This window comes from Hippopotamus amphibius, chromosome 7 (genome assembly GCF_030028045.1).
Source record: "Hippopotamus amphibius kiboko isolate mHipAmp2 chromosome 7, mHipAmp2.hap2, whole genome shotgun sequence".
Lineage (NCBI taxonomy): Eukaryota > Metazoa > Chordata > Mammalia > Artiodactyla > Hippopotamidae > Hippopotamus > Hippopotamus amphibius.
The window spans coordinates 77,371,886-77,387,093 of record NC_080192.1 but is presented as its reverse complement, the minus strand read 5'-3'; the positions used below and the strand labels follow the sequence as shown (position 1 = coordinate 77,387,093).

The following is a 15,208-nucleotide window of genomic DNA, read 5'->3' as shown; positions in this document are numbered from 1 at the left end:
TTTTTTAAAAAAGACGTTCAGTATCATGAGACAAAGCACATCAAAGTCACAATGGCTCCTGCTCCACACCTACCAGTATGGCTAGAATCAAAAAGATGGACAGTGACAGATGTTGGCAAGCACGTGGAGAAATGAGAACTCTCATACACTCCTGGCAGGAATGCAAAATGGTACAACTGCTTTGGAAAGCCATCTGACAGTTCCTCAAAAGATTAAACAGTTACCATAGGATCCAGCAATTCCACTCATAGGTAATATATCCAAGAGAAACGAAAATGTGTGTTCATGCAAAATATGTACATGAATGTACGTAGCTTCGTTCATCATAATGAAAAAGCGAAAACCACTCAGTGTTCATCAGCTGATGAATGAATTAACAAAATGTGGTCTATCCATACAATAGAAAGTTATTCAACCACAGTATTATACTAACACCTGCTACAACATGAATGAGCCTTGAAAACATTATGCCAAGTGAAAAGAAGCCAGTCACGAAAGACCACGTATCAGGGACTTCCCTGGTGGCGCAGTGGTGAAGAATCCGCCTGCCAATGCAGGGGACACAGGTTCGAGCCCTGGTCTGGGAAGATCCCACATGCCACAGAGCAACTAAGCCCGTGCGCCACAGCTGCTGAGCCTGTGCTCTAGAGCCCGCAAGCCACAACTACTGAGCCCATGCACCGCAACTACTGAAGCCCTCACGCCTAGAGCCTGTGCTGTGCAACAAGAGAAGCCACCGCACAGAGAAGCCTGCACGCTACAGCTAGAGAAAGCCCACACACAGCAACAAAGACCCAATGCAGCCAATAAATAAAATAAAAATAAAATAAAATAACCACAGATCACATGCTTCCATTTATATGAAATGTCTAGGATAGGCAAATTTATAGCAACAGAAAGTAGATTACTGGTTGCTTAGGGCTGGAACAGGGAAGGGTGGGATGGGAGAAATGATGATTAACTGCTAACCGGTATAGGATTTCTTTTAAGAGGGGACAAAAATATTCTACAATTAGATTGTGATGATGATTACACAACCCTGTAACTATACTAAAACACATTGAATTATACATTGTAAATGGGTGAATTGTGTGTCATGCAAATTGTATCTCAATGCAGCTGTTTAAAAAAACAGCAGTCAACGAGCTCATGTTAACTTTTTATTACCAAAGGGATTATGGAGTTCTCATGAGGGCAGCAGTTGGGGCTGCACTGTCTAAAGGCCTCCTTGAACTGAAAATATATATAAGTAAACTTAAGAACTACATAAATGAGTACATGGGTGGCCGGATCTCTAATGGGTTATTGCTTTAAAATACTCAAATTCCTCAGTGGAACAAGGGTGTTCCTCCCAGTAGGACCTCTTGCTTCCAGGACTGCCATCCTGAAGCAGGGAACTCAGTGGCGTGCAGAGGTCTGGCCTAGCTCCACAACAGGTCTTCATCTCTAGAAGTGGTCCCTGAACTACCTACTCCCAGGACAGGGAGAGATAGATGCTCAGGGTAGCATTAAATTACAGTAGTCCAGCATTTCATTGTAGACCAGGGAGTTGGGAGGTTCCCTGTCCACATCCAGCAGCTGCAAGGTCAGGGCAAAACATGCTGAGGAAGTCAGAGAGCTGCACCTGTCTTGTGAGCAGGTCACTTGAAACGGCCAAGGTCGTTCATCTGGATGGCAGCCGGAGTGTGATGCCCACACCTGGCAGCCGGCTCGCTCAGTCTCACGGAGGCCAGCACTGTTACATGTCACATGCCCTGTCCCTGCCCACTCCCACCCAGATGGCCTTCACCAAATCCCTGTTGCAGCTCTCTGCCAGGGGATTTGTTGTGCTAGTGGGTCTTTCCAGCTTCTGACAGGTGAACCAGGCCCTCCAAGAGCTGTTGCCATATTGCAGCTCCCATCCCAGCTGTCAAGAGAAGCGTGTTGAATTCCCAGCTTTGAAATGCTCTCTGGGCCAAAAAGGAATTTTCAACTCAGTATCACTGTTGGGACCACCCACATGACTGTAAGGGAAGCAAGTTTGCATCAACAGAAGACTGCTGCTTCTTGGCACAGTCTCCCAAACAGTGCCAAAAGCAGGACAATAATGCAGCTGCAAGCTGGTCTCGCTTATCTGTGTGGTGCAGAGGTGGCCTGGCCAATCCAATGCAGGGCTTTCAGAAAAGCATTCCACGAGGGGGCACGCCCAGCATCCTCCAAGACCCTGACTCCCAGCTTAAATCCTGTCCATTATTCAGACAAGATGTGCAGATGTTTCTCTGCTTCCCAGTGATACTTACAGATCTGCTCCCCACCCCCACCCCCCCCACAAGAACACTTCCACCTGGAGAAGGTACCAGAGGGCTCTACCCATTCAAAGCCTTTAGTCCAGAGAAGATAGCTGGGTGGAGAATGTTCTCTGACAGGTCTTTATTTTACAGTAAATTAATCAAATATTATTTTAAAAACAGAAAAAAATATATCAACAGATCCAGGACTATTTTGGAACAAATGAATATTTGTGCATTATTGTATTTTTCCTTTATTTGTGAAATGTCTTTCTCTTTGGTTGGGTCACATGTGGGTCTTTAGTCAACTGAAAGTAAAACTTTGTTCCAAATATGACCCAAAACTCCAAGCAGTAACATTTTTTTCTCTTGGTTCGTCTGAAAGAGAAAATTTTTCACCCATCCCCCAAAAGAATATCTGATAAATCCAAAAGCAGGGCTGATCCCAGAACAAAAGAATTGATATTCCTTAGCAAGTGTTGTTAGTTGGGCCATAATGCTGTAACCTCAGGAATCCTAAAAGAATGTCCTGGTGCTGTTCAAGCAGATTCTCCAAAGTATGGCAGTCATCTATGCTAGGGGAGCAGAGCACCAGACAGCTGGTTAGGAATTAATGGGTCATTGCCATCTATGACATTTGATGTCATGAAGGACAGAAATTCATAAAATGACAAGGGCCCCGTGAGGTGACATCTGTGCTCTCTGGTGTCTGAAGTTGACGATCAAGCCTTGTGTTCCAAAGCCTTTCACATAATTAGAATTTGGACATTAGTTCTTCATTCCCTGATAGGACTATGTAAATAGTCCATTTAGCTAATCAGGAGGATTTCTGGATTTTTTGGTTTGTAACAGAAGGAATTCCATATGCTACCATAGCATCAGCAGTGAAATATGAGACATAATTTATGTCCAAGTTTACAGACCTCCTATATTACTGAATTTCTCTCCGGCTAAATGTGGCAGGTTCTGTTGATTTTTATCCTCCCCTAAGACCAGCAGAAATTTTTAGAGACCTTAGGGATGTGTGCCGTGCTGAGTAAGTCTTCTTTATGACCTAAATCCCTTCCCCAAGCCATTCCCACTCCCATTTTAGTCCCCTGCCCCTTTCTTCTCACCTTTAACAGATTGTCTTACCTGAGCCCTTGAGTTCTTCCTTCAGGCTGAAGCCACCATCCTGCCTGCAGTTTTCACATATGCTAAACTATATCACCTGTGCCTATTTTTGGACCTAGACACAAATGTTTGTCTTTTCTGTATGTCATCTTGTATTGAAGATCTTCCAAATAGCTATTTGGTTGAAGGAGAATTTAAAACTACTACAACAATCTATTTAGAAAGTAAAGAAATGAGAAACATAGCAGAATGAGGGTGATCACCTGCAACCGTAGGAATTTTTAACAGCAAAGTGATAGTTCCCAAAGCTTCCATTATTAAGAAAGAATAAAAATAGCTGAGATAAACCTTCAACTCAAGACGTTTATAAAAGTATGATAAAGTAATCTGGAAAAATGTAGAAGGAAGCAAGGCCAGAAAATACTAGAATTATTATGTAGATCAAGAGCTGTTTCTATGAAAATAAAATAGACAAACCTTTGGCAAATATAATAAAGAAAAAGGGAAAAGAAAACAAAATTTAGGATAAATACAATTTTTTATTTTAAGAGACTATATATAAATTTTGTAAAATAAACTTTTAGAGGTCCTCCACTAATTTGGCAAAGGATTCAGAAACACAGCTGAGACAAAGCTGGAACCTGTGCTCCCCAGGTGCCCTTGGAGGTTGTAACAGAATATTTACACCTCACTGCTTTTATGCTTGGACCTCATATATCCAGTCAAGAGGACTTATGCAATCTGTATTCTTAATGATCCCACGTCAAAGACTGTTTACAGACAGTGGGATCCTGTGATTCTTGAGCAAAACCCTGAGTCACCAAAACCCCATCCTCCCTCCCAGGGAAGAAGCAGGGTTTAACACTTAGGAATTCTTGACCCATTTCTCTGCACTCAGAGATAACTGGCATACTGGAAAGCCCATTTCCTCAGAAATACAGAGTGAGAATTTTTTCATGACAGTAAATATTCGGCTCTAATATGTTTATAATGACTGCATAGTACTGAAAAGTATTCTCTCATAAGGGTGTATCATTATTTATTTAACTAGTTCCTATTGTTGGACATTTTAGTTGTTTACAAATCCTTTCTTATTGCAAATAACATAAACGCCTATGTCCTTGTAGATAAATGTTTTTTAAACATCCCTGATTATTTTCATAGGTTAGATTTCTGGAAGTAAAATCTCAGCTCCGTCCCTTATTAGGAACCTTCTTGTCCCTACCTAGAAAGAGACAGAATAATACCCACCCTATAAGAAGGAGACAGAGTCGAAAAGTAACGAGAAAAAGTCCTGGGGGTCTCAGGTCTTGAGGGAGGTATTTTCCGTTGTCCTGAGTCGCTATTTTGTGTTGGGATGTTGCTTTTGTCCCCCTTGGAGTCTGGGTGCTCCATTCTGATTTATTTGTAGAACTTTTCTTTGTTTGATTTTCTAGATTAATGAAAACTGTGCAGTTTTTGCATTGTCAACAGGTGGTATTGTAACTTGCATTCCAGTTTTTAATAGCTGATTTCATGTACTTTCTTTTGATTCTTTACAGTTGCTGACAGTTACGGTTTTTCCTTGGAGAAGCTGACTCCTCCATCCCAGGCTCTCTGCCTGGCTGAGTATCTGTCAGCTCCCTCTCCCCCAAACGCACACACACACACACCCTGCTATGGCCCTGCAGTACCTGTCACCAAGTGAATTGTCAGCAGAGGTCATAACCAGCATCATCCCTTACCCCCATGCCGTTTACTCGGAACATAAATTTGAAGAACCACCCAGCTTTTTATCCTTAACATTTTTACAGCCTCACTTCGTTTGAGTCATTTTTCTCACAAGCCTATCTATATACATGTTCTTTCTAGCATTGGCACACAGACTTTTAAAATCTGAGCTTAATTTCCACAATAAATGGTTTTTAACTAAATTAAGTAATGCCTAGTTCGGGTGATAAAATGGGCAGTAGAAGAGACCTGCTTGGTTGTTTCATTCATCAGCTTTTGATGCAAGTAACCAGAGCTAGAGGTTGCAAGTATTGAGAGAGGGTTCCTTTCCACTTGATACATTTCTTTTTAATTTTTATTGGATTATAGTTGATTTACAATGTTCTGTTAGTTTCAGGTATACAGTGAAGTGAATCAGTTATACACATACACGTATCCACTCTTTTTTAGATTCTTTTCCCATATAGGTCATTATAGAGTATTGGGTAGAGTTTCCTGTGCTATACTATAGGTCCTTGTTAGTTGTCTATTTTATATAGTAGTGTGTATATGTCCATCCCAATCTCCCAATTTATCCCTCCCCACCCCCCTTTCCCCCCTGGTAACCATAGGTTTGTTTTCTACATCTGTGACTATATTTCTGTTTTGTGAATAAATTCTTTTGTACCATTTTTTTGTAGATTCCACGTATAAGCAATATCATATATTTGTCTTTCTCTGACTTGCTTCACTCAGTATGACAGTCTCTAGGTCCATCCATGTTGCTACAAATGGCATTATTTCATTCTGTTTTATGGCTGAGTAATAGTCCATCGTATATATGTACCACAGCTTCTTTATCCTTTCCTCTGTTGATGGACATTTAGGTTGTTTCCATGTCCTGGCTATTGTAAATAGTGCTGCAGTGAACATTGAGGTGCATGTGTGTTTTTGAATTGTGGTTTTCTCCATATATATGCCCAGGAGTAGGATTGCTGGATCATATGGTAGCTCTATTTTTAGTTTTTTAAGATACCTCCATACTCTTCCATAGTGGCTGTACCAATTTACATTCCCACCAACAGTGTAGGAGGGTTCCCTTTTCTCCACACCCTCTCCAGCATTTATCATTTATAGATTTTTCAATGATGGCCATTCTGACCAGTGTGAGGTGATACCTCATTATAGCTTTGATTTGTATTCCTCTAATTAGTGATGTTAGATATCTTTTCATATGCTTTTTGGCCATCTGTATGGCTTCTTTGCAGAAATGTCTATTTAGATTTTCCACCCATTTCTTGATTGGATTGTTTGGTTGTTTGATATTGAGCTGCGTGAGCTGTTTGTATATTTTGGAGATTAAGCTCTTGTCGGTTGCTTCATTTGCAAATATTTTCTCCCATTTGGAGGGTTGTATTTTCGTTTTGTTTATGGTTTCCTTTGCTGTGCAGAAGGTTTTAAGTTTTATTAGGTCCCATTTAATTATTTTTGTTTTTACTTTCATTACTCTAGGAGGTGGATCAAAAAATATCTTGCTGCAATTTATGTCAAAGTATGTTCTGCCTATGTTTCCCTTTAAGGGTTTTATAGTATCCAGCCTTACACGGTCTTTAATCCATTTTGAGTTTTATTTTTGTATATGGTGTTAAGGAGTGTTCTAATTTCATTCATTTACATGTAGCTGTCCAGTTTTCCCAGCACCACTTATTGAAGAGACTGTCTTTTCTCCATTGTATATTCTTGCCTCCTTTGTCATAGATTAGGTGAATATAGGTGCATGGGTTTATCCTTGGACTTTCTGCTCTGTTTCATGGATCTGTATTTCTGGTTTTGTGCCAATACCATACTGTGTTGATTATTGTAGCTTTGTAGTATAGTCTGAAGCCAGGGAGCTTAGTCCTCCAGCTCTGTTTTTCTTTCTCAAGATTGCTTTGGCTATTTGTGGTCTTACATGTTTGTTTTACAAAAAATTGTACAATTTTTTGTTCTAATTCTGTGAAAAATGCCACTGGTAATTAGATAGGGATTGCATTGAATCTGTAGATTGCTTTGGGTAATATAGTCATTTTCACAATGTTGATTTTTCCAATCCAAGAACATTTTATATCTCTCCATCTGTTTGTGTCATCTTTGATTTCTTTCATCAGTATCTTATAGTTTTCTGAGTACAGGTCTTTTGATTCCTTAGGTAGGTTTATTCCTGGGTATTTTATTCTTTTTAATGTAGTGGTACATGGGATTATTTCCTTAATTTCTCTTTCTGGTCTTTTGCTGTTCATGTATAGGAATGCAAGAGATTTCTGTGCATTAATTTTGTATCCTGCACCTTTACCAAATTCATTGATGAGCTCTAGTAGTTTTCTGGTAGCATCTTTAGAATTTTCTATGTATAGTATCATGTCATCCACAAACAGTGACAGCTTTACTGCTTTTCCAATATGGATTCCTTTTATTTTTCTTCCTTGATTGCTGAGGTCAGGAATTCCAAATCTGTGTTGAATAATATAGCGGTAAGAGTGGACATCCTTTTCTTCTTCCTGATCTTAGAGGAAATGCTTTCAGTTTTTCACCATTGAGAATGATATTTACTGTGGGTTTGTTGTATATGGCCTTTATTGTGTTGAGGTAGGTTCCCTTTATGCCCACTTTCTGGAGAGTTTTTATCATAAATCAGTGTTGAATTTTGTCAGAAGCTTTTTCTGCATCTATTGAGATGATCGTATGATATTTATTATTCAATTTGTTGATATGGTGTATCACATTGATTGATTTGCATATACTGAAGAATGCTTGCATCCCTGGAATAAATCCCACTAGATCATGTTGTGTGATCCTTTTTAATGTATTGTTGGATTCGGTTTTCTAGTATTTTGTTGTAGATTTTTGTATCTATGTTCATCAGTGATATTAGCCTGTAACTTTTTTGTTATGTCTTTGGTTTTGGTATCAGGGTGATGGTAGCCTCATAGAATGAGCTTGGGAGTATTCCTTCCTCTGCAATTTTTTGGAAGAGTTTCAGAAGGGTAGGTGTTAACTCTTCTCTAAATGTTTGATAGAGTTCGCCTGTGAAGCCAGCTGGTCCTGGACTTTGTTTGTTGGAAGATTTTTAATCACAGTTTCAATTTCAGTACTTGTGATTGGTCAGTTCATATTTTCTCTTTCTTCCTGGTTCAGTGTTAGAAGGTTGTACCTTCCTAAGAATTTGTCCATTTCTTCTAGGTTGTCCATTTCATTGGCGTATAGCTGCTTGTAGTAGTCTCTTATGATCCTTTGTATTTCTGTAGTGTCCGTAGTAACATCTCCTTTTTCATTTCTAATTTTAATGATTTGAGTCCTCTCTCTTTTTTTCTTAATGAGTCTGACTAAAGGTTTATCAATTTTGTTTATCTTCTCAAAGAACCAGCTTTTAGTTTCATTGATCTTTGCTATTGTTTTCTTTGTCTCTATTTCATTTATTTCTGCTCTGATCTTCATGATTCCTTTCCTTCTACTAACTTCGGGGTTTGTTTTTTCTTCTTTCTCTAATAGCTTTAGGTGTAAGATTAGGTTGTTTATTTGAGATTTTTCTTGTTGAATCAGTAATTTTTTTAATTTTAGATGTTTAAATAAGTGGGCTGAGAGAATACATGTATTTGGTTAACTTCTTGTTTGTCCCTGCTAATCTGAATCCCTGAGAGAGGCGAAACTCCTGGTTGTGGTCTTTTTGTGTCTCTTTTAAAGGGAACCATCTAAGGCTTTCAGAAGATGTAAGAATAGGACATAGATTAGGGAGTCTCAAAATGGTATCCCACAGGCCTCATCTGACCTACAGTGCAAAAATAAAATAAAACTTCTCATTGTTAAAAATTCTCAGATTAGTTACTAGCATTTTAAAAATCAGGAAATTTGGTATAAACATCAGGATTTGGGGCTTCCTCTGAAAAAAGTCATAAGATTTGGTAACACTGGCTCTCATTTCCATTTGGCAGAGATCTGCTGGCCTGAGGAAGCAGTGGTAGACCAGTCAGGACTCTCCAGCTTGATACTTCCTCACTGGGGAGCCAAGTGTCCACTGTCTTTATCATTGTATGTTAGGTATTTGCTTTTCTTATACCTGGACACTTCACTCATTTATGCTACTTACCTGACCCCTGTAGGTTTTGGATTTTCAACCAGTGATATAGATGGTAGTTTTCTAAGTTATCCATTTTATGAAATCTTCAGCAGCCCCAAGGCAACAGAAAAACTACATATGTGAATATATGAACATCTCATGTGCTATTTCATAGTATAATAAATACATTGACTTACTATATCAAGAATCATTTTTCTTTTGTTCATTCATTCAATATTTGTTGAGAATCTATTTATGCTATGCCCTCTGCTAGCTCTGGGGATACAAGGATAAGTAGATAATTCCTATCCTTAGTATGATAAGGGCTACAACAGAAAAATGGGTGATGTGCTAAGGGGCCCAGAGGAGGAAATATCAGTTATGCCTGGGGGGATTGGGGAAGAACTTTACAGAATAGGGTAACATTGCAACCCAGGCCTGGAGAGTGAGTTGGAGGTAACCAAAAGAAGAAAGAAAGGGAGAAAGGGTTTTCTGGCACAGAAAATAACACAAAGGCACCCAGGTTGTCAAAATGATGAGAAATTTATTATAGCCAAGGTTTGGGGATGGACCCATTGAGGTGTAGCTGGAGATTTGATTGAGGCCAGACCGTGAAGAGCTTCAAAGCCTGTGTTTAGTGGAAGACTTGTTCCTGGAGATATTGCAGAGCAAACAAACAGATTTTAGTACAAGACCAGCAGTCCTATCAGTTTTATATTTTGGAAGATAATTCCATCAACAGTGAACCTCCTTGTGCCAGCTTTTCCATTTTCACGCCTCATGTGGTTATAATTTTAGATTAGTTAATACAAATAGAGATGCCATCAATAATGGAACACCATTGCCAGGACACCGATTACAGTTTAGAAATCAAGCATGTGTTGAGTTCATCCGTAGTACTGAGTGAGAAGGAGCTAGGACCTCTTTTAAACTATTAGCCTTCAGTCCATCCCAGTGGCGTGCCCACAGGCTGTGAAGCATTGCAGTGATCCACACAGCGCCTGCCAGACACAGAGCCTGCCTCCAAGTTCCGTGTTAGTGCAAAGCTCATAAATGACTTTGGATATTTATCCAGGCCCCACAATATACTTGGCAGGAGCACCCTTGCCTGTGAGATCCAGGCATTTAGGTTCCAGATCTTTTCCTTTACTGTCTATATTCAGACTCAGCCCAGGCCAGATTCGGAAAAGAATGTGTCACTGCAGCCAAAGGAAGGAACACAGCAAGCAGATCGTTTAGAATAAAGCTGGACTCTCCCAAACGTGTATTTGGTCTCGGCCACTCACAAAACCAGCAAAACATTTCATGAAATCAAAATACCAAAAGTAAATAAATCATCCAAGAGACAACTGGGCTCACATAATATAGCAGATGAAATTTAAAGTACATTTAAAGACATTCGCTGCAAGGAAGAGGTGTTAACATTGGAAAAGCACAAGAGGGGCTAAAATCCCCTTAAGTGTTTTTTTTATTAGAGAAGAGAGATTGTAACCTTTTTTGAAAGGTTAAATCCTTTTTCCTTTAACTCATTAACCTAGTGATAGACTTTTTTCTATTGATTTTTTCATTCAGTAATCACGTGTGAACACCTATCATACCCCAGGCGCTGTGCTAAATCTGGTGATACAAAGGCTTTTATTCCACCATCTCAATAATGTTTTCACGTCCACATGTTTTCAATGGCACCATGTTCCTGAAATAGCAGAGCATCCAAGAACTCTCCTAAGTATTATCCAATGCTGTGTCATCATGTCAATCAATCCATGTTATCCTTTCAGGAAAAAGTTACTTTTTTAATTAAGTTGAAAAAATTGTTAGTGCCTTTGGTATGGAAACATGACAACGAGGCACACTAAACTTTGCATTTTGCAATTTTAAATATATAAAGCTTAAAGTCATCTTTCAGGAGGGTCTATTCGATATGTCTTTTTCCATCTTCTTGATTCCATGACTCCAAAGAGCCTTCCTGGCTGAACTGAGCCCATCCTTCTGTGAGCACTCATCTGCAGTGATGACCACCCCCGGCTTCTTTATTCTACTGCAGCTCCCCCAACAGAGGCAAAGCAGCTGCATGCACTCACGGCAAGAGCAGTCATCGTGCTGAGTCCACAATGACCAGCTGTTCCCCAAAGACCCACAGAAAGCCTAGTGAATGGAGCAGGCTTTCTGGAGGCAGGGGTGGTTATCTTGATCCCACAACTAGAGCCACCAGAGCCCTTGCAGACAAGCCTGCCCCCATCCTTGACGTGGATGGCTTCCAGTGACACCGTCTCTACTGGGACCATCGAAACATGAATGTATTCAGTCCTGATCAGGCATCAAGAGCCTCACAGCCCTTCAAAGCAAAGCAGGAAGAAAACCTAAAATTCTTGGCTCTCACAGTGGTTTCAACAACAAGTAATAGTTATGCCAGTAAAACTGTCATTGTAAGTGAATTTCCTAATTTAAGGAAGGAAAACGTAAAACTCTAAGGCTTTTCTGCCAATCTAATTCAGATCAGAGACTCTGTCTCCCTGGGCTGGTGGGTCTCATTACGATAGGACAGCAGTCATAAAAGGAAGGCAGCACAGTAACTGTTTAATGGATGTTTCCCAGAAATTAAAGTGCCACTTTTCAAAAGACAGTCACTTTGTGGTGCAAGCCCCAGGGAACTGCACACACGTTGCAGCCTCTGCCTCAAACACAACAACCAGGTGCGCATAGCACCAGCCTCACATGTTCTTTGTTGTTGGAATGAAAGCAGGAGAGTGTACTGCTTGGTGATCAAAGCCTTTGACCATCATAAAAACCAATCAAAATGCTCTTTATTTCTCTTAATTTGCTCATCTTCAGCAAATGTCGTTCCAGAGTGTGGCAAGGAGATAGATCTCTTTCCTCCACCATGTGTTGTTTGGCTTTGGGGAGTTTTTAAGTTTTGGTTTGTGTTTGTTTGTGTTTGGGTGGGTTTTTGTTTGTTTGTTTGTTTTGGAGTTTTTCCTCAGTGTTTTGGGTACTTGCTGACACACTGTTAACATGGATCCCAGCATTCCTGTTCAGTCAGAATCTAATAGTCTTTTTTTTTTTTAATGACTCCATTGATAGTAGCCATTTGACTCAGCCACCAGGAAAGATGGATTTTAGTTCATAAGAGAAGAAAGAAATTTTACAACCCTTTGATCACTAACCGTGCCTTCCCAGCCTAAAGATCCAGGATTCCTGACTCAACACCAGAGCAAACAGCAGGCTGGAAAAGGAATCACTGCAGCTCAGGCAAGGCTTAAAGGTGCAGATGCTGTCTGATGTTGAAGAATTTTGTCAGACAGTAGGTGTGGACCGTGACATTGGTGGAAGAAATAAAAACCACCAAGGAAGGTTATGTTCAAACTCCATTTCTCCCTAAACCCGCGGTTCAAAACTTTGCTTTGATTTTCAGGTACATCCTGCAAGATGGTTTCTTGTCTTATTCTTCTGGGAGAAGCAAGCTTCCAATGAGTCTTAACATTCCCCCCCCCCCCCCAACCCCCCGCCCTTACACTGAGGATTTATGAGAGTCTGTCCTTGGGCAAAGCATTTTTGAAGATTTAAGGGGTGGATGAAAGGGATCCTTTACCTTGTCCTGGCTGCTTTGCACTTGAGACCATAAACTCTGACAAGTTCCCCCGGCCTTCACTTGCATTCAGTCCTGTTGAAGTAGTAGTCACAGCTGCAAGGGGGCAAACAGATATTTGCTGACTCAACATTTAAAAAGTGGTCACTGCACTTTCTGGGTTTAGAATTTGACCTCAAAAGGACAGAGTCAGGTGTGTTTCAATGCAATTAATAAAGGACTTTTAAGATGTTGACTATTATGTGAGTACTGAAATTTTCTTTTTTGCTCACTGTTTGGGTGGATGTGTGTGAGTTGAATTTTTGTGGTTAATTAATTACCATGAGAAGTGTCCTTGTTTCCTGTTCTCTTTGAATCTATAATTTGAGTATATAGCTTTCTGGCAAATTTCAGCATGGATATGGGCATCGAGTATAAGCCACTGAACTGGCGTTGAATTTTAAAGTCTAGAATATATAAAAATATGTGAGTGAGGGATCTTCAGTTCTTGAATAAAGGGCTCAAAGGAAAATTACTGTTTATACAGCAAGCCAGCTCCCATAAAGACTACAGGACTCGACTCTATGGGTGGGAAGAGGTGGGAAGTGAGACAACTTTGTGGGTCCCGCCGTCTCTGGAACCTTCCATCAGGCCATGAGAGCACAGAGCAGGACACTGTGCCCTTCCTCACAGCCCACTTCCTAAAATAAAGCAAACAGGCATTTTCGTTCTTTGCAAAGTATTTCAAGCATTTTGGATTTCCTTGCCTTTTTGTTGATGATTGGAATTGAGGATGCATTTGAAAAGCCATTCCCAGAAACAGCAGCAAAATAGAAACAGTCCTTCTGCCATTACACCACTTTCCCTTCTAAAATGGTCACACAAAGTAGTCACGCTAACTAGTGCCTGACTATTAAGTGGCACCGACTTTCACTCCCAGTTTTGTTTCTATGCATCCGTTGTTTTAACCGCAAGGCTGCTTTGACCTTGAGGGTAGCTCTGGAGCTCCAGGTGCTGGCTGACAGATGCGCAGGCTGTGTGCCTCCTCTCCTTCGACAGCTCACTTGGTGGTGTCTCCGTGTTTGCTCACTTGGCTTTCCTTTCCTTTCCCTCCCGGGGCCTCGTGGGCCGCCAGCGCCGGGCTCCAGCAGGCCAATTGCAGGGCCTCCGCGCCCTCCAGCAAGGGCAGCAGCGGCGGCAGCAGCAGCAGCGGCAGCAGTTCCTCCAGCGACTCGGAGAGCAGCTCGGGATCTGACTCGGAGACCGAGAGCAGCTCCAGCGAGAGTGAGGGCAGCAAGCCTCCCCACTACTCCAGCCCCGAGGTAAGGACACGCGGCCTCTGAGCCCCTCCCCCCGACTCCCTGCCTCTCCCCCACCCGGTGAGCACATGCTCCGAGTGCGGGTCTCACACCTGCCACTCTCCCAGCGTCTGTGCTGTGACACTGGCCTGCTGTGACACTGGCCTGCCGTGACCCCGTCAGGCCACCACCCCCTGGCAGCCTGCCAGGATTGATTTGGGCTCCTCTTCCCCCACCCCCTCCTCACAGTGCTCCTAATCACAGAGCTTCCTTTGAAGTCTAGAAACTTCATCTCTTATGGTCCAAAAATCTCTATCTTGACTTCCAGAATTTTCCAAGTATGCTGTAAACATCACTGACTGGAAATAACCTGAGGATCGGGTCTCCCTAAGGGTCAGCCGAGGCAATAAGCAGACAGGGCAGCTCCCTGCCTGGAAGTGTGAGCCCCCCTAAATCACGGGGAAAGGAGTTTTGTGCATTAGGCATGGTTAGAATCTTACCTTATTGCAGTTTGTCTTGGATTAGAAAAACAAGGGCCATGAATATGAATAACACCTTAACTGTGTTTTCTTTGTGAAAATATAAAAATTAGCACCAACCTACAAATACTAATGAAAACTTTTATAGCGATGATGAGTATCTATGTGGAAGATTTAGGTGCCTCAAATAAACATATTATAAGGTCCCAATAAAAGCCATTGCTATTTCTACTTTAAAAGGGAAAGGGGAAAATTCAATAGTAATTCAGAGCATGGATGCTTGAGAGAGGGCTGCGAATATACTTCTCTAGTGCCTGGATCCATAAGGGTAGACTATGATTTCTAAAGCAGTAATAGAATATACTTCTTGACTGTATTAACATTTGACGTTACTTTGGCTCCTAGCATTTAATTTTTTACTTACAACATTCTGTGCCACTTTGGGGCCCAAATTTCTAAACAAGCTCTAAAATGAAACCAAACCCACACATACAAACCTTGGCAGTGAGAGGGAAGCACCGTTTTTTGTTTGTTTGTTTGTTTTTGGCTATACCTCAGAGGCGTGCGGGATCTTAGTTCCCTGACCAGGGATTGAACCCATGCCCTCTGCAGTGGAAGCTCAGAGTCTTAACCACTGGACTGCCAGGGAAGTCCCCGGGAGCACATTTAAGGGCCAGCAAGACTCATGTTTCTAGCTTGTGTAC

At 41.2% G+C, this 15,208-nt stretch overlaps 1 protein-coding gene across 2 annotated transcripts in view; it reads left to right on the top strand.

Moving 5' to 3' along the window:
* AFF3 (ALF transcription elongation factor 3) overlaps nucleotides 1-15,208 on the top strand; it is a 556,683-nt gene that overhangs the window by 495,598 nt on the left and 45,877 nt on the right. For both annotated transcript variants that reach the window (XM_057741064.1, XM_057741063.1), the window contains one exon: nucleotides 13,863-14,049. In XM_057741064.1, coding sequence (XP_057597047.1) covers nucleotides 13,863-14,049 — 187 coding nt within the window. The remainder of the gene's footprint in view (nucleotides 1-13,862; nucleotides 14,050-15,208) is intronic.